The sequence below is a fragment of the Telmatherina bonti genome (genome assembly GCF_933228915.1).
Source record: "Telmatherina bonti genome assembly, chromosome: 6".
Classification (NCBI taxonomy): domain Eukaryota; kingdom Metazoa; phylum Chordata; class Actinopteri; order Atheriniformes; family Telmatherinidae; genus Telmatherina; species Telmatherina bonti.
The window spans coordinates 25,624,322-25,650,411 of record NC_136624.1 but is presented as its reverse complement, the minus strand read 5'-3'; the positions used below and the strand labels follow the sequence as shown (position 1 = coordinate 25,650,411).

Sequence of the window (26,090 nt, the reverse complement as noted above, 5' to 3'; positions counted from 1 at the left end):
TCATGTATTTTACCATACTGTTCATTTGATCCTTTTGTTGTAGTTTTAAAATTTTCAATAAAAGAAAAAGCGTAACTTTTGAGTCTAATGTTGTTATTCCTGTCTTAATTGTGGAAAATGCACAAATAAAGGTAAAAGGAGCAGACATTTTTTTTTCCGCTGACCTTAATCAGTTTATTTTATGGATCCAAAAAGGGTATTTTGTAGCAAAAAAAAAAAAAAACAAATTCCAGAGGATATAATAAAAACAAAACAAAAATCTTTAGATGTGTAACACACCTTCCAATGCTTCTATCGTATGCTGACTTTATCACATGGAGAGTATAAAATCAGTTTCTTTTGGTGTAGGGATTTGGAAAAATCCCTTCATTCTGTAGCTGTATTCATTTGACTGTCTCTTTGTGTGTTTTCATTTCCCCGTCGGCCTATCCAGCATTTCATTAGTCCTCGGTGCCAATGCTACATTGTCTTAGATCCTGTCATGGCTTTGCCTTTAGCTAATATCCCTGACTCTTAGTGTACATGTTGTTCCCATTCTAGTCTCCTTCTCCTGGCTAACCTTGATTTTCCCTTCAGTTTGTTTCATTTCTTCTTGCCCTTTTGAGTTGTAGGCTCCGGGTTCTTCCCCTCAGCGAGAGCCAGTTGTTTCTTCAGTTCCAACAGTTTGGACACCTCTGCAGCAATCACGTCTTTCTCTGCCTTCTGCGCTTTGAGTGCTCGAACCTTGTCCCCCTGTAGTAAATGAGAAAATGTTTTAAATAGTCTCCAAAAACTGATCTTGAATTTAAAACTGGATATTTATTCCATTATAAAACAGGAAAGAATGTAACAAACAGTATTTTACTCGCGAAACTGAATCCTCTGTTCGCCGTTGGAAAAACTGGAATATAAAGTCTCTTACTGGTTTCATTTTAATGGCTGCGATAAAAATATAATGTACTACTGAGTCCGTTTGCAAAAAAAAAAAAAACTTTAGCAAAATAATTAAAAGGCTATTTTTTGAAAATGTAAACGCCGAAGTGGTGTAGCTTGTAAACTGAACGTTTACTTGTTTCTTGAGTAATTTGCAAGCGCTCGATTTGCTTTGCGTTTATTGTTAAACCATAAACCATTTTAATATCCTTTTAAAGATAAAAATAAAAAAAAAATGTTTTAAGTTATTAACTTTTTAATTATTAAAATAAATGAAGATTTTTACTGCTGCTCTAATAGGAAATTATACATTTTAAAAGTTAGGAATCATGAAAATTTGATAAATGTGAAAAATGTCCTTGTCAGTCAGCGATCTAACCTGCTCAGTCACAGCCTTGGTGAGCTGCTTGGCTTTCTCCGGGTCCACTCCGACCCCCTTCATCACGCCAACGCCAACAGTGGGAGCAGGCGCAGGAGCAGGCGCAGGAGCAGGAGCAGGAGCAGGAGCAGGCTGAGTGCTGGCAGCGTTCTGAAATGTCTTCTGAAGGTGTGAAAAGATAAAGATGTATTCCAGCCATTTCCACAGTTATTATCTCTACTGATTACTTGCTTCATTTTAGACATTTATACACAAAACTCAGCATGTCAGTGGGACTTTATGAGTCATTCCATGTGAATAGACGATAAGTCACACTGGGATCAGTAAAAAGAAAAAAAACACACACAAAAACCTGAAATATTAAGATGTTAAATTAGCTGCTAGTGTTAGTGAAGACGTGTAATCAGCACTGACAGAACAGCACTAGCGGGAACTGACTCTTCACAAACGCCACTCAATACCTTCTCATTAGATGGTTCATCTTCAAGCTAGAGGTAAGGGAGTTTCAAAGGAATTATTTTTTTTATCTATATGATAGATGATCTGTTCAAAATTTACATATTTACACTGCATTTGCTCTGTATCATGTTGTAAAATCCAGACACTTCGATTAAAAGCAGTTCTAATTCATGACGACAGTCTGACAGAGACCTGTGAACGGATATGCATTATATATTCTCAATTCATTATTCATAACTGGTGAATTTACATCCTTACACGACACGACTGAATGCAAGCACAGACCATTAGACATCATAAACATCAAATACCTGCTGTCCGCCAAACCTCTTCTTCAAAGCTTCAATCTGGTCTGCCTCCAGTTTCTGGAATAAAGGACTGACCTGGGAATAAAACAAGTTGGCAGATATAAAAAACAAAACAAAACAAAAAAAAAGTTTTATATATATATATATATATATATATATATATATATATATATATATATATATATAAATAAAAATGCAAAAGTTTCAATGAAAGATTTGATTGTGGATTCAGCTTAAGGCTATCGTACTAGAATATTCTATCTGGAGGCTATGTGAGTAGGTATATGACCATTTATGAGAAACTCTTAAGTGTTTGCAATGATCACCACCACAAATAATATAATAAATACAATAAAATATTGCACAAGAGGCAGACAGTTTGTCAAAAAGCTCATGAGCAAATAAGCTTTGTGTGGTCTTGAACAATATCATGTCCGGCTCTTTGTCTGGAGGCCACATGTGCAATTGATGACAGACTTGGTGTTTGAATGCAGCGATATCAGCCTGCTGCACAGACAAGTGACCACAATTAGACCAGAAGGGACAAGTGGCCTGGGAGAAATGTACTGCTTGCTGGAAGGCTGAAGCCTCCTTGCACTTTCCAGCTTATTACTCACAAGTGTGTGTAGGTGTTAGTGTTCACAAAACTACCATGCCCTCAATAGTACTGAAATAATGACAGGTTGTTGCATCCTCATTGTATCACCCAGCATCAATTTACTACGAATGTGTATGTGTGTGTCTGCACAGGTGTGACTTAGGTGTTACATGTCTAGGTCGTACTCACATTACCAATGCGGTGGCCTGCATTGAGGGCACAAACAAAGGTTCCACTGCCTTGCAACATGGTATAGATACAGGACTGAGGAGCGTTGAGCTGATCCCTGATGGTTTGGCTGACCGCTGGCATATAAGGCAACAGCATTACAGACAGCAGGCAGGCGATATTCACAGAAACTCCTGTCACAGTTCCAGCACGGTGCCTGAAGAGAACAAACACATCAGATTAACTCGTCTCACAAGTCATGAATGTCAACGAGACCCTCTTTAAAGGGTCCATCTCTGCTTTGTTGCTATGTGAGAACTGACACATGTGAGTCACAGCTAGCAAAGATCCATATATTTAGTGGAAAACTACTGAAAATAAAGACTGTTTTACAACTGGTCAGGACTATCTCACCTTTCTGAGTCTCCTCCCTTAATTTTCTTCCAGGGCTCATTGATCTGAATGTACTGGTTGCCATGGCGAGATATGTTCAGGATGTGTTTAAGGGCATCGCGAATTCTGATAAAATATTTCAGAAAAAATAAATGCATTTTTAAAAACATAAAAAATACTGTAAAATTGTCAATTTAATGAGTAATCATGTGATTTAAATGTATACTTCATCTAAATCCAGAAACATCTTTTTTTTTTTTTATATTCAGCGGGTTTGACTGGTCTTACTTGACTCTGTCCATGAGCTGGATGTACTGCTGCAGCTCCCAGCCAACCACAGCCAGGAGCTTCTTATCTTCCTGCTGTAGCTCCATCGCAGGCACACATCCCTCAAAGAACTTGGTAACAAACATGCCGGCTCTGTAGGGAAGAGGGAGAATAAAGGGCGCGTGTGAAAAAGAAAAAGCTGTGAGCGATGTAAAATGTTAAGAGGGGAGAGAAAGGCAGCAGAAGAGAGAGCTAAACCAGGGAAGGGGACGTTACTTGACTTGATAATTGTTTATGAATTATAGATTTATTTGCCACATAAACTGCTGTGTTTTGCTAGTATAAACACAATAGTGTGCTGCACTGAGTCCCATCACACGGCTGGTACTTGCTTCAACGTGGCTCCATTTGAAACAAGTTTCATGTACACATCACATGTTGTTTATTGTGTTTCATGTCTGATGCAATAGGTTTAATATTTTATACATCTCAGTATAAAAACCAAGTCTTTTAGAGCTGAAACAAGAATGTTACATTTAAAACTGACTTCAATTTGTTTGTTTTTTTTCTCTTTATATACAAGAATCCGTTTTTGAGTCTTTTCTTTTGTCACAATAAGAAAACAGTTATGATTTCATTTAACATTCAGCAGCATATTTATCAGATTATCTATGAAATGATTTAACTCAGCTGTGGCAGGACTGAACACTGCAGCTTACAATTACCCTGAAATCTACGAGACAGACACACTGTCACCGATGATGTAGCGACTCAGGGATTGGATCCGCGGAAGGACAGAATTTCTTTTCTGAAGGAGAATTCTTTCTACCTTAGGCTGGTTGCAATCCACAAGATATTTTTGAACCAATTAGGCATCAACTTTGCTGCCCGAGACCAATTTTGAAGATCAAGGTACTTTGAAAAAGAGCTGCTGAGAAAAATCTTTGATGTGGGATTTAACCCTGATCTTTTAAAAATCATTTGAGGCAATGTAATTGGGGCTAAATTACACCATCCCAAACAAATTTGGAAAACTAGGGTGAACGTCTTGTAATAGTTACTGCTGTAACTTTTTTCAGATAGCACAACAATCTGAAAAGTTAGCTGTTAATTGGGCTTGATGACAGTTTTTGCTGCATATTTACTTTTTGAGTGAAACTTCTGTAGAAAGTATATTGGCACATTTTCCTATCCTCACTGGTGTCTTATATTAGGAATTACAATAAAAACAGACAAAGAAGATAAGGAAACAAGTGTAATTTGTGTTTCATTATCTGAAAAGACATTTGTTCATCTTATTATAAGTGGGAAATTTAAATGAATTAAATGTACTAAGTAAGTAAGACTGAATGAAAATTCTTGAATTCGCATTTATCATTTGAAGGAAGCAGGAATTCATCTTTTGACAATTACCAACCTGTTGATGAAGTTTCCCAGGTTATTGAGCAACTCAGAGTTGTTCTTCAAAGCCATGTCAGCCCAAGAGAAAGCTGAATCTTGGCCCTCTGGACGCACGTACAGAAGATAGAAGCGCCACACATCAGATGGGATACCTGTGTCTTTCGCCATGTCTCCAAAGACACCAACACCACGGCTCTTGGAGAACTTTGTGTCCTCATAATTCAGATATTCTGAAAGAAATAACAGCCTGCATTATAGTCAAAGTACCAACATTTAAAAAAATATAGTGTTAAAAAGCGTTTGTGTCATTAGTGTGTTATTAAAACATTCTTGCCTTTGCTGTGAACCTCAACCAAATCACGCACATATAAATATTTAATCATTCGTTGAACTTAAATTGTACTTACCAGTGGCAACCAGGTGATTGACCAGAGTGTAATTGTCCTGGGCTCCCAGTAGAGAGCAGGGGAACACCACACTGTGGAATGGCACGTTGTCTTTGGCCATGAAGTTGTACAACTCCACCTGGTGGCAGATACACAACACTGCACTATGAGGATGACATCATATTAGATCATCATGAGATCATCCAGTTCAAAGAGGGCTTATCTGCTTTCACCCCTCCCTCCCCCCCATCTCTTTTTCTCCTAGCAAATACAGGGCATCACACACTCATAGGAGGGGTCTGAGTTCTGGGTTTTACATGGTGAAACATGGGATGCATCAGTGAGGCTTATAAGAGAGCATGTCAAATGTTTAGCCTTAGATATTAGGTCAGTTGTGTCCAAATGTACATGAACAAGTCAGCTAATTGGTACCTGCTCTCTGATATATACGTTTTAGTTTATATGTGGGATGTTGTCCAAGTAAGTGGATAAAATATCAACTGCAAGTGTGTCAAAGCATTCCCTTTAATAAAAAAAACAACAAGTAAATCATAAAAGAAAAATCCAAAAGAAAGGAAAAAAAAGTGAAAAAACATTTCTTTTATAAGGAAATAAAACTGACTACAATCTTGTATTCTGCAATCTACTGTGTGTATACTGTAGTTGTTGGTGTAATGAATACTAAAGCGTTTTTGTTTCATGGTATGGTTAGATGGGGCTTCACAGTGGACACTGAAAAGGCCAGTTGGAACAATAATAAGAAAAAAACGAAACAGTAAAGCCCATTCTGTCTGAAAAAGTAGAAAAAAACTATCAGTATGGCCCTTAAATTCTGACATGCATTGTGGTTGCAGCTTGGTACCTGATGAGGATTCTTCCACCACTTTTCCCATTGGTCAGTGTAGTTGGCAGTAATAGACAAATAACCAATCGGGGCATCAAACCACACATAGAACACCTGCAGAGGACGGAGAAGAAGACTGAATGACATCCTTGTGTGTTTTGTTGCAGAAGCTGACCAAAATGTTACCACAGCAAAGAAAGAAAAGTGGAAATAAATCCAAAATCCTGTTATGATCAGTCACAAAATTAAATACTCTCATGTACTTAAGTGTGAAAGATTAAATTATTGAACGTTTTCACTACAACCACAGCGGCTGACATACATTAACATTAACTGATCTTTAAAGAGGGAAGAACATCAGCCTCACAATGCAACTACCAGAACTACCAGTTCTCCTTTGGACAAGTAAAACTTTTTAATTTTGCCATTTTTTTTCTGTTTCTTATTTAAAACCATTTTAATGTCTCTAAACTTGCTTTATAAAGACAATTCGGAGACCTCAGTACAGCAACCTAGGTGTGTTTCTATTAGTGTGACACAAAGTATAAAAAGGGTACAGATGATAACCGCAGACCTTCTCTTTAAAGTCAGGGTGTGGTACTGGTGTCCCCCAGAGCAGGTCCCTGGTGATGCAGCGAGGTTTGAGACCATCTCTTAGCCAGGAACGAGTAATCTGTTTGGCATTTGGTGTCCAATCCCCGGTGCTGGTTGACTTCTCCAGCCACTGCTCCAACTGAGTTTCTAGCTGCAACAGAAAAGAGTGAGAATTAAAATATAGCTGACAAAAACATCCTCTATCTTAACTCTGAAGCACAGCTTTGAAAAGAGTACATGTGTTTATATAGTATCGCCACAGGGATAGCTGTCTTCCTGAAGCTCTGTCTTTGAATGCTACCTTGGATAAACTAAACTGGATTACTGTCTGTATCACTGTAAGCGAAGAAAATGGTGTGAAGCTGGAGTACACACGACCCAGTGCCTCTCAGTGTTGTGTAAAAGGCATACCTTAGGCAGATCCAGGAAGAGATGTTTGGAGGAGCGGATTACTGGAGTCTGCCTGCAGACTTTACACTGAGGTTCCTGAAGACGACAAGAATTATTACTTAATTTAAAAAAATAAAAAATAAAAAAATAAAAAAAAAGAGAAGAGGAAAAAAAAAAAAGCAGCTAAATAAACCAGGTATTTGTCTGGTTCCTGAGATGTGTTAGTTTTGATTATAAGTATAGTTTCTATCATTTAAATAAAGAAAAAAGAATGATGTAGACGGGTTTCTTCACATGAAACCCACTACAATCCCACTGGATTCACAACCTGCGCCTCCAAACTCACCCTGAGCTCCACAGCATTAATGAGGCGTCCGCATTTGTCACACTGATCACCGCGAGCTTCTGAGTAGCAGCAGTGGGGACACGTGCCTTCAACAAAACGGTCAGCCAAGAAACGCTGACAGCTTTCGCAGCGCAGCTGCTCCACTGTGTCTTCAACGAGGTATCCATTTTTGTGGAGTCGCCAGAAAATATTCTGAGCTATCCTAAAAACAAAAAACAGATAAAGTGGTTGGTTAAAATATTCTTCAGGCCTGTGATCTTACTCCTGTGTTAACAGGTTAAACGGCGTACAAGTACAATGTGATATGCTGAAAATAATCGTTATGTTTTGCCAGTTAATTCTTCAACTCCACTCTGTTAAAAAAAAAAAAAAAGTTGCAACCTTGCTGGGTTCATGTCAGCAGGGGGGTGATAGAAGAAGAAGATCAAGAAAAGAAAGTCTGCATTACTGACTGGCAGGAAAACCATCAAATAAAATAGTTTTAAAAAATACAAAAGACAAAAAAAAAAAACAAAAGCAAACAAAGCTGATGTGTTGGTTGTAGGCTGATAAAATGAAGAGATAGGACCTCGCCTCCCCCCCGAGCATTTCTCATGAATCAAGTGAGAATGCTTTAATCTGAGGGTTGTTTTCATTTCTCAAAGAACATGGTGTTTGGTGTTTGATGCCTTTAATGTTGTACTTTATCCACGCAAAGACCCAAAAACAAGAATGTTCATTTTCTTAAGCTTGATTTATACACATGCAGCGTCTGCATACGGTAGAGCCAGCACAGCTGATGCAGATGACATCGTACTCCAGTGTAGGGTTACGACTTGGGGTTGCAAGAAGTCAGCGGGAAGTTCCAGAAGTCTGGAATCGCGTAATTACAAGGGGGTACAGCCAGGTGACCACGCTACAAGCTGGATTACACGTCAGGTCTGGAAAAGGTGCATATCAAGCCTTCACGGACGTTACACAGATGCAGTGCAGGTATAAATCTGACTATAATTGCATTAAATAAACACGCATCAGCATTCAGGTCTGATATTCATTGAGAAAAAGTGGCTTACACTTGTATTCTGTTTTGTGATAGCGATTTCTTCAGAATCTTGTCTTTCAAAATATCACATCAACACCTACATAAGGAAAAATCTAAGGCACAATTTCCACCAAACACTGACAAAAATGAATCAATAAAACTATGCCCACCTACACACCATTCCTTTCTTTGAAGTAATAAAAGTCTTAAAAATAGAAGACGTAATTTTCAAACTACAAAATGACACAAAGACACATATTTCCAAGAACTAAAAACAAAATAATTAAACGGATCTTTCCAACTAATGAGACTTTTCAGTAGGATTTCTTCCAATATGAAGGAAAACTGACACTGGTTCTTAGATAAATACGTTGTGATTCTTTCTAACATCTTTTAGTTTAAGATGAATGTTTTAGAGAAGTGTTTTTTTTTTTTTAATCCTGGTCGTCGGAGACCACCCACTGCCCTGCATGTTTTAGAGGTGTCCATGCTTTAACATAACTGAAGGAAGAAAGCAAATAACTTGACAAGCAGTTCAGCCATTCATCAGGTATGCTGGAGTTGAAAGGAAGTGGGCGGTGGTCGAGGACCAGGACTGAAAAACGCTGTTTTAGATGGACAGATATCTATCATGTTTCCACTACCTGAACTGTATGTTATGTCATTTTATATTACATGAATAACAACTTACATTTACACACATTTCACACAACCAAGTTTCGTCTTCGACAACAGATTCACTCTTTCTCACCAGTGACACTAAAACCAACTCACTTACTCCGTCTGCTTGTTTGTGGTGGTTCTGCCAAAGAAGTCAAAGTCAATCTGGAACCATTTGTAGATGCTGGAGTGAACAGCGTGGTATTTGTCACAGATCTGTTGGGGTGTCAGGCCCTCTTCTCTGGCCTTGTTCTCCGTTGCTGTGCCATACTCATCTGTGCCGCACACAAACAACAGATTCCAGTCTCGAAGACGGCCATATCTAGGAGGCGTACATCAACAGTAAGTGATGCAAATGAAACACAAAGATGAGTGAAAACAGATGTAGAAAAAAAGAGAAAAAACAGAAAGGCGGCAGATATTGGATGCAAATAAAATGCTGGCAAAACTAAATTTATATCACAACCACTAATGAGGGAATGGATGACCAAAAACTGAGACAGACTACATATTTTTTGCAGTAATATTCAGATATTTGTTTAATACAATACTTTAAATGTGTAAAATATTGTTTGTGATTTAGAAAAGGTTTTAAGCAATATCAGATTTTTTTAGAACTCTTTATAGAAAAGATAGAGATTAAAGGATTTAAATGTTACCTGGAGAACACATCAGCACTGAGAACGCAGCCAATGATATTACCCAGGTGGGGGACGTTGTTGACATATGGCAAGGCGCTGGTTACGAGGATATTTCGCTTGCCTTCCTGTGGCAAACTGAAGGTAGAGAAAATAACATGTGAATGCACATTTTTACTAAATGACTTTCCAACAAGCATCAGTGATGCACTCAACACCATCTCAGTACAAAACATTATCGCTGCAAATACTTTGACGTGTAGTCTGTTTTCATTGAGCTTTTGTCTATTTTTGTTACTTACATGGGGTTTTGCGTGTTTGTTGGCAGAGAGATGGCACTTAACCCTTTACACCAGGTGAAAGCAGCTGCTTCCATCTCCTCCTCTGAAATAAAACGCTCACCTTCTTCACTCTGAACAAAACCAGGGAGAAAGACAATTGTTAGCCATAAAATTGACTAACCTTTAAGTTAGGATATCTCTGCAAATGGTGTCTGTGATTGCAGATCTGTCCATCATTTTTCCAATCTAACATACCTTGCTGCTGTTGCTTCACAATTTGATTGACACAGTTAAAACCCTTTACATACTTAGTATAAAGGTTAAAAAAAATACTAATATCACACCTCTGAGTTCAATATCCTAAACCCGGTGCTCACTTAGTTTTCTTGGTTATTGAGGCTGACTTAAATTTGTAATAGAGCACACAATCTGAGAAGTTCAGGTGAGATGAATTCAAGCCTTGCAGTAATCTAAATAATTTACCTTTCAAACAAACTGATGAAAAACATTGAAATGCAAAAGTTATGTGACAAAACATGTATTTTCAGATGTTTTGCATTTTTGTGCATTTACAGTTTGAAGAGGAAAATCAAAAGGCGTTCCTAGTAATCCTGCATGAACATGCTTCCTGAAGTATAAGCACAAGTACAGTAAAGCATTGACGCTCCAACAAATCTATACTGTTCAGTAACAACCTTTGAAGTCTAACAGTTAAAGTGATGATCTAGCAAATACCTCAGCAGGGTTGCTGTTGCACAGCTGTGAGTCTCTGCACTGGCTGCTCTGAGGAAGAGGTTGCCTCTGCATGTAGCTCTTCATGGCCTGAAGGCCTTTTCCCCCCAGCACTTTTTCAGCAGCAGATTGACAACTGTGCATAGCAGCCATTCGGTCAAACCAAGTTTTCAAAGACTTCTCTTCACCTGAAAGAAACAGCAAAGGGTGAAAGAGAAATGCAAAAGATTCAATTATTTTAAGGCAACATGTTGCAATAAGACATAAGGTTTAAATATATGCAAAGGTGCCGAGTAGAAAACTAAGAGTGATTACATTTTTGAGCACTTACCAGATGCAAGAGAGGAGTCAGATAAAACGGGGTGCAGTGCAGCCCACAAAACGACATCAGCAAGTGAAACAGATTCCTGAAACACAGAAGTTTAATTAACAATTTCTGTCGCAATGTATACCTAATGTTCAGGAAAATTCTCGGTTTTAAAAATCTTTACAGTCTTGTAATTTTCTACACAAAATAATCATAAGAAAAAAACGCAGCTTGACTGTTTAATGTGCATAATTCTGCATGTCCAACCATGGTTGGAGAAGAGAAGAGAAGAGAAGAGAAGAGAAGAGAAGAGAAGAGAAGAGAAGAGAAGAGAAGAGAAGAGAAGAGAAGAGAAGAGAAGAGAAAAGAAAAGAAAAGAAAAGAAAAGAGAAGAAAAGAGAAGAGAAGAGAAGAGAAATACGTTTCATTCAGAAGGAATCATTACCATGCATTTTTTGTTCTTATTTCTCTTCTTCTTAAGTTTTAGACATGTAGTACCAACATAAAAATCCAAGTAGGAGATAGTGATACTGTACCCCAGTTAAATATGGCATCATCCCCTTGCTTAAACTTTGGTCCAAGACGTTTAAAGGACCCTTAAGGACCTGGATCACCTCTGATCCTTTTCCCTGAAGCACTGCCATGTGAAGCGCTTGTACCAGCAGAGGCTGTGCAAATAAGATCAAACAGATTTTAAGTTAGAACTTACTGAGTGACATCTGTTAAAGCAGAGAACAAAAGAAATGTGACAAATTTAAACAACTTTCTCTTAATCCCACACATAATATACAAAATGTTTTCTTAACAACGATTCTGTACATTCGGAATTATAAACTCAGGTCCACTGTCCTGCAGTCACTGATGCTTCCCTGCTGCAACACACCTAGATGTTTCCCTGCTGCAAATATTTCTCATAAATATTCCCACAAATATTCATCTGTGGGAATAACACTTTGTTTGTTTGTTTGTTTATTGCATTAACACATACATAGCAGAGTTATTACTTATGCCATATAAAAAAAAAAAAATCCAAATTTGGTATTGTGTGTATAAGAGAAGCATATTAGGGGAAATTGCCTTGTCATAGCAGTAAACAGAATCCACCAAAAACCACTTTATCCGTGAAGACTGAAGAGAGAGTTTTGATTCTGAGAGTTTTGAGGAAATACATTTAGAGGATGACTGCATCACAACCTAGATGATATATCAAATAACTCTGTCTTTGTTCTATGTAAAAGTGTGCTGATCTGCTGTTATGATTCAGATGTGATCTTTTTTATGCAAAGAGACAAAAACTGAGGAAACTTTACGATTAATTAATCATGTTGCAATTTAGTGCTGCAATTATTCATGAAATTAAGTAATTGTGACATCCCTTCACACACACACACACACTGACCACATGTCAGCGTGTTATTTCTTTAAACACATCATGTTGCATGTGTTTTCCTCTGTGTGTACGGATCACTTAAGGGTCATACATTATTCACATTAGACTCTGACAGAGGTCATATTAACATTATAATGTAAACAACCAGCAAAAGATTGGGATCAAGCGTAAAGACCTGTGGTGTAAACAAAGGCTTTCCCTACATTTTAATGGAGAAGGGCAGCAGAGGACATGGATAATGGACAGGGGGCTGAGGCTCAAAAAAGGTTGTGAATCACTGTTCTACACAAACCCATGGATGAACTTCATGGATCATTTTGCTTTATGTATTTGCAGAATGTTTGCTTTGGAAACATGATGAAGGACAGCAGAGTAGTACATAAGATAGCACTATTAGAAAATAGTTGTCAGAAATATTTCTATTGTTTTTTACAGACTGACAGAAAACTGACTGAAACATCATCTTACCTGAAGAACTGTGGCCTCCCATTCAAGCCATTGATTGCAAAGCTCACTGGATTCTTGTCCATTTACTTCAAACAGGTATCTGTGTGTTGAAAAAGTAGCAAAAAACAGACAGACATGTAAACATAATAAATATACAAAAAAAAAAAAAAAAAAAATCTAATCTTTGCTATAATAACTAATCATAAATTGTTTTAAACATAAGCCAGTAATATCTAAACAGGCAAAACTCGGTTCTTTTTATTTCTGGGCTGAGAGCAACAAATAACAAGGAATTAAACTGAAAGTTATCGATTTGGTTGGATATGAAACAAGGTTATGGAAGTTATTCTATTTATTTTTAAATAACTTTTCAGGGTTTTTGTATCAAATGCTCTGTAGCAACCAGCAGCCTTCAGACTTGAGTCAACTCACACAAACAAACAACTGAGCAGAAAGGAGTACATCTACTCTACTGACCTGCAAATGGCATTGGAGCTGAAAAGGTATTGTCCATTGGGCAGGAGCAAGACTGGTAAAGCTGGACGGCTTAGGAAAGGGACCACTTTCTCTGGAGAAAATAATAATAATGATTAAAAAAAAAAAAAAAAAAAATTGATTAAGTTTTATTACAAAATATGATAAAAAGATAAGCTTTTTGACAGCGCAGACCTGAGGCGAGAAGCTCATTTCTACCCATAATGTTATGAATCCTTTTAAAAAAGTCTGTGTTAACAAATACTTCCAGATAACTGCCCTAATGTAAATTAAACCAAAGCCAAGTCTCAGAAAAAACAAATCACAAAAATGCCTCCCATCACTCTGAAACAGGGTAAACCTGGACTCTGGACCACATGACCTTCTTCCATTGCTCCAGAGTTTGATCTTTATGCTGCCTAGCAAACTGAAGCTGGTTTCTGCAGTTAGCCTCACGATTTGTGGTTTTCTTATGGCTAGATAAATGTTCTGTCCCAAAGCTTTGGGTTTCCTTTGCACTGATCATGTAAAAAAGCTCTTTCTTTACCAGTTCAACATAGCCCCAAGTCTACTGTTTGTTTTCAATTTGATTTTACCACACATTTTAATGAATGATCATTCAGCTTTTTTCACCAATATGGACAGTTCATCTAATTTTAGTAGTTTCTGTTTTCACTGCTAGATCCATGCCAATGATTTGACCTTTCTGAAACAGACTAAACAATGCAGCAGCGTAAAAAGTTCATATGATGGAAGAAGTAAAAATAGCAAAGCCATAAAAGCTCTACATGTCAATTCCAAATAAATCTCTTAAACACTATTGTTTATCCAAAGAGAAGATTGACTCATTCCTCTGAAGTGGATTTTTAAGAACGTCATATAATATTTTTGTGTGGATTAATTAATAAGACTGACCATATTCCGAACTCTGTATTCAAATGTGGCGTTTGTTTATTTATCTCATGTTTTTTTGTTGGGTACACAGTGCCCTGCTTGCCACAGAAAAATGGCCGTGTGCCACATCATAAATTTACCTCAAACTGTAAAAATGTTCAAATCTGAGATTATTTCTTTTACAAATATTTCTTTTGCATAAAAACTTTAACTTAATTTATATTAGGCAGTTTTAATGCTAAGTATCACAGAATAACACACTATAAAATCATAAAAATAACTACCTGAAATAGTACTTGAAGGATACTGACAAAGAGACACTGGCAAAGGCACTTATGTTCGCCTGCATTTAGACAAAGTAAATTCACTTCAAAAAGATCAGGATATAGTGACACTACTTAACCAAAGTGTTGGATTATGTTTTATTAAGACCAACATAAACCCAAATAACTTGTTGTACTGTAGTATTTATTGTCAGACTAAAAATGCTGCACCTGTAGCTTTAAGTTGTTATAAAAAGGGGACATGAAGTAGCACATGCCACACAAAACACGAGAAAAAAAACTCAGCAGTTATGGGCAGCAAGAGTGTTTTCTAGCCGCTTCTCAAATACAGTAACTATTCAGCCCATTTATGCTCACTGACACTGACAGGCAGATGTCACGTTAGTTATAAAGCCAGCTTGATACTACTATAATAATCGACAATTAAAACATACGTTAAACTCAAACTTCACCACAGTACATGTTATGGTTAGTTAGTGCTGGTTTTACCAAAGGACAAATGTTATCAAACGTAATTACACTTATATTCACATAATTATGATAAGCTAACCATGCTTTCTCACCTTCCTGGTTGACACACTGAACACCACACTGAACTCCTGTCACTTCCAGCGCAGCCAACACTTTGAGGCAGTGCGGATTTCCTTCACTTACAAACAGCTTCATCTGGTCGTTAGCAGTGTTTCTGCTACAACACGCTTCGCGGGTTTTATTGACAATTTATATGGTTTTAAAGATGACAAGTAGCTGGTGGTAACTTTACCGGCGAGTGGTCGCCACGCTGATGCAAGCGCTGTTACCCTGAGTAAAAATGGTGGAAATGTAGTTTTTGAGGTTTGACTGTTTCGCCATTGGCAACGGCTGTGTGCTGGTTAGCAAGACTACATTTCCCACAATGCTTCAGCGCACTTGCGACTTCAACGTCATTTTGGGGTATGCTTGTTTTGTGTCTTTAAAACTAGATCGGCCAGGCGGAAAGATTCTCATATTTAAACTAAAAGTACCGGGCGACGACGTGAAGTTAATTGCGCGCACCACATCGCTGCTTTTTTCAGTCATCTCATTGGTTCGATGTAAAATCATATTGCACGATTGTAGCCAATCTTAAACCACCAAACCCCACAGAGCGCAAGCTATTTTTTATCAGCTTAAAGGGCGAGCAAGCGCTGCCGTCATGGGATGCAAAGGTAACTAGTTCCCAGGAGTGAATTTTAATTTTCAAAAGTGCACGGCGGACTTTTCCCCAGTGCTCCCATTAGCTGAGCTATGTGAAGTTATCATTACTAAGAGAATTTCGCAATAAACTTATTCAGACGCAAACGTCAATCTCCCTGCAGTTCACTCCAAAAATACAACTGAGCTGTCACCACACGTCGCTGCAAGGTGAGTAACATCTTGTCTCTCACAGGCAGAGATGAGACTTCTAAATGCCTTAAAAAGGCAAGTTAATTTCTCCAGAAATATAAATACAATATATAGGCCAAAGGGCCCACCCTCTGTATTTAATTTGGATGTGTTATTTAGTACAAATGTGGATCAGAACTTGCTAGTTTGCTCTTTAAAGAAAAACAATATTTACCCTAATAAAAATAAGTGAAAAGATCTTTTTTAGAACTACAAGATCAGAGTATCACATAGGGAACATTTTTACAGTATTTACAGTATTTACAATACACACACACACACACACACACACACACACACACACACACACACACACACACACACACATATATATATATATATATATATATATATATATATATATATATATATATATATATATATATATATGTATGTGTGTGTGTGTGTATAAAATCTCTCTGAGCCTATAGTGTGGTGCAAGTAAGGTCTTATAAAGTTATTATAATAATAACAACAGACCCACTTTTCCAAAACCTTTTGTTTGTTTCCATGTTGTACTGTCAAGCCATTTGCAGGCTCTGCTGTCACAACTACTCAAATGAGCCTCAAAACCTTTTGAGGCTCATTTTGTGTATTCCCTGTAAAGTAGAAACTTTTATTTTTCACTTTTGATGTTTAACTCTTTCTTTTTTGTTTAAATTTCAGCAGGCAATGTTCAGGCATAATACTGTATTATGCTTTAACAATGTTTCAGAACAAATAATCCCATTGTCGGTAATCTGTTTAAATGTCACTTTGATAAGATAAGATGCAATTTACATGTTACATGTTTTGCTCAGAAATATTTGCATGGGCCTGCGTGTGAAGAAACCTATGTATGCTTCACAGGAACTGCATGGACAGGTTAACCACAGGGTGCGATGGAAACAGTTTTACTGACGCATTGCATGTTTCTGTTTCATAATCGTTATTAAGTCCATGCAAAGCTGCAGATTTTCTCCCTTTTCTGCCAGGCTGTGACGAAATAAGCTTGAAAGATTACTCTCCACTTGTGACTTTTTTGATTAAAAGTGCCTTGTACCTCGCCCAGTACTAGGACGAGGGCCACAAGTCCCCTGTAATGAATATTAGCACGCCTCTTACACTACTGTTGTAGTCAAACAGGGACTGAGACCATGAAGCCTAACCTGATTTTACTGGACAGCTAACACTGATGCTCTATGTTCTGTGAATATATCTACGGGATGAAACCTGTGGTTGCTTAGAAGCTTGATTCAGCAAAACCTCTTCTTACCACTGCCTTTTGTGATATTTGCACCAGGAAATGGCCACAGCGCTGCTAAGCTTGTACTGTTCTATGATATCTGGTCCTTTAAATGCTCTAAAAACATCACTTCTTGTGACTCTTTTAGATTAGATTAGTTTCAAGTTTAACTGTCAGTGTATGTCACACATAAATACAACAAAATGCAGCTGATGTTCACCTACTGACTTGGTTCTTGATTTGATTTGATTGTGCTGTAGTCCCAAGTAACTTTTTTCTGAAATCCTGTTGTGAATGAGGGTACTCCTCATTTTGCCGACGTTTTTTGTGCAGAAGCATGTGTATGTATGCACCACAAGACATGTCATTGTTTCAGAAGAAGGGAGTCTTAGAAGATGAAAAGTTATGTAAAGATGAAAATGCAATGAAAATACATTATCTGTTTATAAAACATGCACTGATTGTATCATTTGTTCACCAAAATGAAACAAATAGAACTAACAGAAAATGTGAATCTTTTTTTGTTTGTTTGTTTTCGCTCAGGTTTTTTGCACAGTCATTATTTACATCCTTGTCTTATTCATTTTACCAAAACAAGGCAGAAAATGTAAAGAAAGAAAGAAAAAGATACATCTGTCTAATATCACTTATATAAGGTTTTCATTTGAAAAACTATCATAAATGTTAACTGTGTCTGGAAAATCTGATTATTTCTTTGACTATTTGCATAATTGCAGATCAACTAAACTCAACAACAATCTCAAAAAACCCAACACTAAACAAGTATTACATGTGGTTTTGTAGAAAGATGTTAAACAAATGGTGAATTTATTTCAGATATGTCAAATTGCCTTTATTACCTCATTCGCTGATTGTTTTCCTTGATAGTTATTACACTGGGCATGTGGTTCGCACCCGCAAAGACTTTTTTTTTTTTATCCTGATGAAGCTGTGGTTTAATTTTAAAAGATGCAGATATATAAACTGCAACGTAAAACTTTAACTAACTAGTTCAGCTCGATTGAAAACTGATTTGGCCCTTTAGGGACTACAGATTCATCACTTTGGCCACGATAAAGAACAGAACCCAACTCACCATTTAAAACTTCAACCAAAACCTGTATGGTGAGTCATCATGACCGCTACAGCACGGCATCGAATGATTTCCTGCAAGAATAAAGGTGTTTCACACCACTGTACAAGTGAATCTTAAAACAGCAATGGCTTTCCATTTTTAGGTTTACACTACTGGATACTTAATGTTTAATGACCGCTGAAGAGCCAATGATAATGCTTTCCTCTGTTTTTCATTTGTCAGTTTCATTTATTTATTTATGGAAGCAGAAGAAAATCAAAGCTAACAAGTTTCATAAGAGATGCTACATTGGAGATGTTAACCTCACATTATTTAAGCATCAGACAATTTTACTTTTTTCTTTTTTGCAAGACATTTGTGTTGCAGCTGTTAGATCACAGTGAAGCAACATGGACCATGTCATGCAGAACTGGCCTGTGTAACTGTCTGGCGTTGGAAAGTCTTGATGTCATGAAGTCTTTTATTTAATCTGCAGCTCCTACTCGAACCTTTATTAAAGCTTTGTGGTTTTTAGTTGTTTTGAATTATAAATAATCCACTCTTTTAATGGCCTCCATTGCTCACCAGTCAGGAAACCTGGTGGTTCTCAAAACTGGGAGTACCTTGACTTTTTTGTCCTGCATTTTAGACACAAAATACTCATAAAATTGTGACAATCTGTTAAAACTCAGTTAATTTTTAAATGCTATAAATAATACAGGATTTAAGAAGTGATGGTTTTTATCAGTTTGCACAGATGTACTCTGTATAATTCTGAATTTTGATTCACTCAGTTAATTGTAGTTTTTAAAACTGATTAGACCCAATCTCTGATTATTACTAAATCACCCCAAAATTTGAAAGTACCACTCACAATTTCCCACAGCACATAAACAGGATCTGAACCTCTTCAAAACCCAGATATGCTCAGTTAAGTCAAGTATTTTAGGCATTTCAAAAGCAGCCTGTCACATTTTATTGCAGTAATAAACACAATGTCATATGTCTTGATTGTAGCTGAACAACTGTGACATTTGGTGATGACATTAGATAGTACAGTAAGAGCAACTTCCATAACAACAAAGCAGTCTTCTTTGTTTATCCACCATATGATGTTGTCTATATGGAGCCAGCTCCCGATTCACACAGTTTATTGTGCTTACTCCACTACTCATCTGTGCTCTGTTTTAATCCATTTTAATCCTGCTTTCACTTTTAATATCAGTGCAATAATTTAATCATTCATGAATAAACTGCACTATATTCATGACAGATATTCTGATTACTGTAGAAGTGCAGAAAAATCCCTTTTAATCAGAGGCAGTGTTTCCTAAACTGAAATGTGATTTGCGTTGAAGACTGTTTACATCAGAGCATCAATTAAAGACTAAAATGCATCATTATAATTTAAGCAATTTATTTGAGCAGAAGTAGCTACAAGCTGCACATTATTTGGCCACAGCTTGCAAAACTGGATGATGTATTTTAAAATATATTATTATAAACTGAATATGTTAATTTCTTGTTTAGAAAAATGGCATCAAATAACTGAATGAACCTGAAGGTCCCATGAGTAAACACTTAAATTGATCTTTACTGTTGGTCATGTTGTTAGACATGTTGTTATTTGTGTAATGCTCCTTTATTGAACAAATAACCCCCTGCAGACATCAAAGCTGTGTCTGTCTGTGTGCTCGTGCCGCGCTTCTCCACAGCTTGCCTCGGGAGGTTTAGGTTCTTTTCCTTGTGTCTCGGCCTTGTGCTCACTTTGGCTGCATGCAGCTAAAAGTGGGTCTTCGACTCGCCTGATAGCTTTTGACAGCTCACTCTCATCCCTGGTGGATCAATGGAGCTCAGCGCTCTTCATTAGAAACATCAATGTACTGCACATTCCCACAGGCTCAGCAACAACAACCCACCAGCCCAGTCAGTGAAAATTCATTTCATTTTCATTCCGTCATAGATCACACTTGACTTCTGCGTTGCTTTTTACTTTCTGCGGGTGGAACATCAAGAAATTGCTTGTTTGTGTGTCAACAGCTTATCCTTATAAGCAAAGCATTGCTGCTGAAATTCACTTCTCAAATGAAACAACAAACATCATTATTGAATTCGATTTGGAATGCATTGAATAAATAATACTTTTCCACCCCCACCACGTTCTGTTTGTCTGCTCCGTACAGCAAACATTACACAGTGACATTTATATGGTTTCCTTTATGTTCATTCTTAAAACAGACTTTAACAAAGAAACAAATATATTTTTTATGTGAATATAATAATTTGTGAAGAAGCATTGATAGAATGGGCCACACTAAGTATTTGACTGACTGAAAAACAATAGTAGAAATCTAGGTTAGCATTTTTTCACACAGAAGAAAAAGACAAAACAAGATGTCAAACAATGTTACTATTTCTCAGATTTTTAGGTTAAAATGAATATTTATATCCAGTGTTTCCTTAACAATATTAGTTAAATCTGCTCAGTGTTCTTATTTTAGATGTGATGATATATCTGTATGGTTTCACCAGTGTGGGATCAATATTTTGTGCTGTTTATGTAAGCTGCTAGCTAAAATAATTGCCATAAGCCTGTTTTTCTTACTGAAGTAAGCTCATTACTTTTAAACACAAAGGCAGTTTTTCCAGTAAAATGCATACACCAATTACAAGCAAAAAAAAAAAAAAAAGTAAAGAAATGTGATGCTTGAATTAATCCTCTCAAGACTTAAAATGCCTCCTGGACAATCCTCTCTATTTTGCCTAACTGTGGAAACTCTGGTCTTTTTGAAAAAAAAAAAAGTCTTTTATGTTTATGTAGAAAAAGGGAGAAAACAAGAACTTGAATATTATTATAGAAGTGAACTCTGAAGAAGTTTGCTATGTGTCAATGCAGCCTTCAGGGTTCATTGTAAATACAAGCGTTGCGTCAGCAAGCTCTTGAAATGATGGCATCACACATGCGAAATATTAGTATGTGCAACAAGGAGGAAAACCACACATACTGGAGACACTGGTGATTGCAGTTGGCCACAGAGGTTTGTTGTCATGGTGGCAGTAATGAGTCTGAGCCAATGGCTGCTTTATTGTCATCATCTCCTTTTTGATTGGCTCCTTGACACTTTACTCAACTAATCCAGCCCACCTGTTTAGTCACTTATGCCACACACACTCACACACACACACACCTACATACACATATGCATTTGTGCGCATACTCAGCAGCCAAACGTCACGCTGGGAAACGTAGTGTGTGCTTCAGTGTCTCTCTCTGGTCGGATCATCAATAATGCATGGCTTTTATGAGGATGAAAGGCTGTTTTGGCTTGAGGCATGTGTCTCATATGGAGAGAGAGACATCACTGCTGGTAGTTGTAACTGTACATCCAAAAACACAGAGAGCGCTCTGTCGTATGGCTGCTGTCAGTAGAACGTTTCCTCAGGCTGAAAGGGGACTTTTTTCATCTATACATGAGTGAAAGTTTCAATATTTTAACATATATTGACATATTTGCACTGTTTTGTCCTCAAACCCTTAATTTAGAAGAAAAAAAAATCTTTATTGCATATTAGTGTATATTGTAAAGAAGCATACTTGATGTCATTTTGATGCACAGAAAATCCTGCCTTGGCTTTTTCTGCTGCAGCTTTGACCCTGAAATAGCTTCTTGTTAATATTTTAAATATAAGCATGTGAATTCTCTGTGTAATATATATATGTATATATATATATATATATATATATATATATATATATATATATATTTATATATATATATATATATATATATATATATATATATATATATATATATATATATATATATATTTATAAATATATATATATATATATTTATATATATATATATATATATATTTATAAATATATATATATATATATATATTTATAAATGAGAGAGAGGGAGAGAGATATTTTTTTTTATCTTTGAATGTGTTTCGGGTGTAGATTAGGTAAAGTAATGTAACATTCAGTTTGGTGAAGCATTGATTTTTCGGAAAGTTTTAAAGCACCTCTGCGCTTACCGCTGCTGTGTTACATCTCCTTTTACACATAATGTATGATGTGATGCAACACTCTACTCCACAGCCATCACCTGACTACAACATGGAACTAAAACGTCAGATTAGCCGGCAAACTGGAGTCTTGTTTGTGTATTGTAATCATGCACAGGCAGTAGTTATCACGCTACTGTGAAGAACTCGAGCTGCTATTTGGCTGACACAGTTATTAAGTCCTCTTAGCTTAAAATAACTAACTTTTAACTTATTTTCATGGTAATTAATGTTACTGAACAGGATGCCTCATGTGCGGCAACTTTTTCTCTCATTTTCCTGGGATGCCTTTGGTTATAGACATTCATATGTAAATACAGTTCGGTGTACGTGCATATAAGTGTGTATCTGCCATGTGTATATGTGAGAGTCTGTGCAATAACTCTTTGAAGTTGCTCATTCACTCTATATTCCTCCTCTTCCCATGTCTCATGTCTCTTTGAACACCATGTAGCCATGATTATTAAAGCCACCCTCTTTCGACTTCAAACGTATGGGATGAATATGGATATGATATGACGCCAAACTCTCCACCAACAGCCTGTACTCCACTCCAGTCCTGCCGTGCCATAAAGGTTGATAGGCCCAGTATTAAACATTCTCTGTGGGAGCTAAGCCTGTCATTCACTGGCTTGTCTTTGAGCTGGTTGAAGTAGTTATTACATGGCTTATCTGGGACGACATGGAGCTGCAGGGAAGATTTAAACATTGAATTTTATACTTATGTTACTTGTCACTCTTTTGCTTTTCCTGGCTTCATTTCAGGTGTTCTGCAGCGTACCCATCTAAGCTGACCCTAACCCTATCATCAGCCTGTCCTCGTGTCTATAAAACTGCAACCTATTATGCTGTTATTTACATCCATATATTGCATGTGTTTTAGACTTTATGAATCTGCTTTTCCGGGAACATACCTTAAGTTTTTATACCTATCAATGTGAAGCCTCCAAATAGGCATTTGGTTGTTGTTATCTTGGTGTTTTTGGAGCTAAAGGTGACCATACATGAGCAGGAGGGGGGTGTTAAAGAGCAGAACTGGCAATACTACATATCTTTCAGGCCTAATATCTATTTAAAGTTCTGGAACAGATCCCATATCCTGCGTGTTGCCCCCCTCATCCTTCTGCATCACATTGCATCACCATGTTATTACAATAACCCAGAAGCAACAAACCACACACACAAGGCTGAACCGGATTTTCCTATATGGCTGCCTGTAGGTTGGGGCTATTTGGTTGCAGTTGTGCAACTGGATCTCACTGCATCCTACAAATTAGATTTTTACTTATCAAGTCAGTTTTAAAAAGACGTTTCTCAAATGAGCAAGTTCAGTTAATGATAACAGTCATCGCAAAAACGCAGTTTAAGCACTTCTGCCCCGGCCTCTCATTTGATTTTGGTTAACGATGTCTATCTTTTATATGTAATGTGTTCTTATTATATTAGTCAAATGTTTAATCATATATGAAACAATCAGACCATTTTAAAAGCTGTTTTCTTTGTTTCTTTGTGATTGCTGTAATTCTAAATGTTGCAGCTCTGACAAGGCTGTCAAACTCAGATAAAAGGTTTTTTATTAAACTAAAGATGCTAGGAGCCCAATGGTTCTTCCACTAAGATGAATCTCATAGATAAGGAATGTTTCCATTGCTGTTTGCTCATCTGTGTTTTTCTCAGTATTAGAAAAATGCCAAGTCAAGCTTTATTACACAATTTTTTAGTGTGGATTTATATCACTTTCCCTTTAAAATGCATCAAAAAGGTATAATTTGGTTGAGAGAAAGAGGTGCTATTTTTGTGCCTTATGTTTTATTCTCATGATTTTATGTGAAATGCATGCAGAGTATTTATGTGTATAGAAAACATGCTTTTAACTGTTTACTGTGTTTTTACTTCAAGTCTGGAGCTGAATTCCTTCACTAGAGGTTGAGAAAAAAAAAATCCAAAGATGTTTGTTCATTTTGAAAGGCATCCACTTTTTCTATCATGCTTGAACTTGTGGCCACTTTAAATGAAGCACTTAACCCAACGTGTATGTGCTTTGATTGTGGGAGGACAGCCCAGCGCCCAGTAAAAGCTCACACAGGCAGTCTGCAAACACACTGGATCATTAGGTTGAAACCTTGAACCTTCGTATTGAGAAGCACCAGTGTCAAACATCTACAGTATAATCCCTGAAGTCTTTAATCCAGTGACCTTTCACTGGATTAATGTCACTTAAACATGCTGGTGGTTTGGCACCAGCAAATGTATGTGATTGATTCTGTGTTGCCACAAAACCAAGGCTTTAAAAATAGTCGAGCATCAAACAAAGCCTGAGAAGAATATAATGTGCTCTGCTTCACTTCTAACCACCACGCCGTATTTCTGATGTGTAACAGCACAGTTGACCAGTCAGCGCCGCGTTGAAATCAATAGTTCAATCAATCAGTTGGACTAGTGATTATGAATCGGTCAGCACAGTGGTCCTCGTCTCTCCGTTTCTCTGCGTTATTGTGTTTTTCAAGTTCAGTTTGTTTTATTTAATGGATGGGAAATACCCTGCTGATGGTCTCTCTGTCATCCTCTCATAGGCAAAATACTGGCTAAATAGGAGAAGGTAGGGTCAGTTAAGGTTCAGTGAATAGAGGTAGGATAATTTGTCTGTGTTGGATTAACTGTGTGTTGGTGTGTGTGTGTGTGTGCATGCATGAGTGAAAGCGACTGCATTTGATTTTCTGCGGATTGTAGCTGCTAGATTGTTTCCATTTTGCTGCTTGTGTGTTGAAGCATTTTTCTGAGCCGTCTTTTCTGGTTTGTTTTTTTTTTTGTTTCACAGCAGTAAAGTTTTCTCATCTTTTTGTGTGTGTGTGTGTGTGTGTGTGTTTAGGTTTATAGTTTATGGGATGCATGGTTCTGACAGAGAGGACTGGTGATCTTGCCGATACAGTCTTTTTACTTGAGGACTAGGGCGAGGTGCTCCAGTTCTCTTGCATGCACGCACAAATTGCATACTTTCCATTTCTTTAAGTGAGTCTGACCTATGTGCAAAGCGAGTCAGAGCTTCAGCAAATGCACTCAAGCAAGAGCAGACAGAGGAATCACTGCAGCACTCACTCTAAGTTTTCCTCCTTTTTTACTTATTTGTTCCATTTAAATCTTTTTCTCCATTTTATCTCTTTTCCTACTTTTATTTTATTTTTATTTTTGCTGCTGAGATGAAGAAATGAGTCCATTGCCATCACTTCCTGGCATGTTTTAACACTGCCTCTCAGCAGCTTTGACATGATTCCTGCATATGTCTCTAATGCCATATGGCCTTCTCTGTATGTTGGGGTGTGTAACAACTCTGCCAACTTGTTGCTGTGTGACCTGCAGTTAGAAACACAGACTGACTTTTATTTTACCTTTTGCACATCCTCTTTGGAGTTAGTCTGAGCAACATCTCATTTTAACATTTGTATAAGTTAAATTTTGAAATTTGTTGTAAATTTAAACTTTGAGCAGATTCGGTTTTTCGCTGGCATTTTTATCTGTTTTGAGTTAAATAGCCACTCACGTTGCCACGGTGAATCAGACACAAAAAACTATAATTAGAATCATGAGTCATGACATGACGAACGCCTGCATCATTGCCGACACATCCTATCCCCCCTCCACTGACAGTTTTGGCCTTTGGGGCCAAAATCCAGAAAAATACAACCTAAGGACTTAGCTATGCTCTCAGTCTCGTTTGTGTGCACATTTGAGCCTTTGGCGG

At 37.2% G+C, this 26,090-nt stretch overlaps 1 protein-coding gene across 2 annotated transcripts; it reads right to left on the bottom strand.

Moving 5' to 3' along the window:
* Positions 1–566: 566 nt before the first annotated feature.
* mars1 (methionyl-tRNA synthetase 1) lies at positions 567–15,338 on the bottom strand. Of its 2 annotated transcripts, XM_079242314.1 has the most exons (22): positions 15,137–15,338; positions 13,399–13,489; positions 12,943–13,021; positions 11,621–11,752; positions 11,109–11,184; positions 10,781–10,965; positions 10,067–10,176; positions 9,786–9,902; positions 9,245–9,448; positions 7,446–7,647; positions 7,121–7,195; positions 6,690–6,860; positions 6,134–6,229; positions 5,293–5,410; positions 4,902–5,115; positions 3,506–3,637; positions 3,239–3,343; positions 2,846–3,041; positions 2,062–2,133; positions 1,753–1,779; positions 1,292–1,453; positions 567–732 (listed from the first exon to the last, which is right to left on the bottom strand). In XM_079242314.1, the coding sequence occupies exons 1-22, from the start codon at positions 15,237–15,239 to the stop codon at positions 583–585; spliced, it is 2,817 nt and encodes a 938-aa protein (XP_079098440.1). In that variant the 5' UTR covers positions 15,240–15,338; the 3' UTR covers positions 567–582. The 2 variants fall into 2 exon arrangements, with proteins under 2 accessions (XP_079098440.1, XP_079098441.1); XM_079242315.1 differs by lacking the exon at positions 1,753–1,779.
* Positions 15,339–26,090: the final 10,752 nt, after the last annotated feature.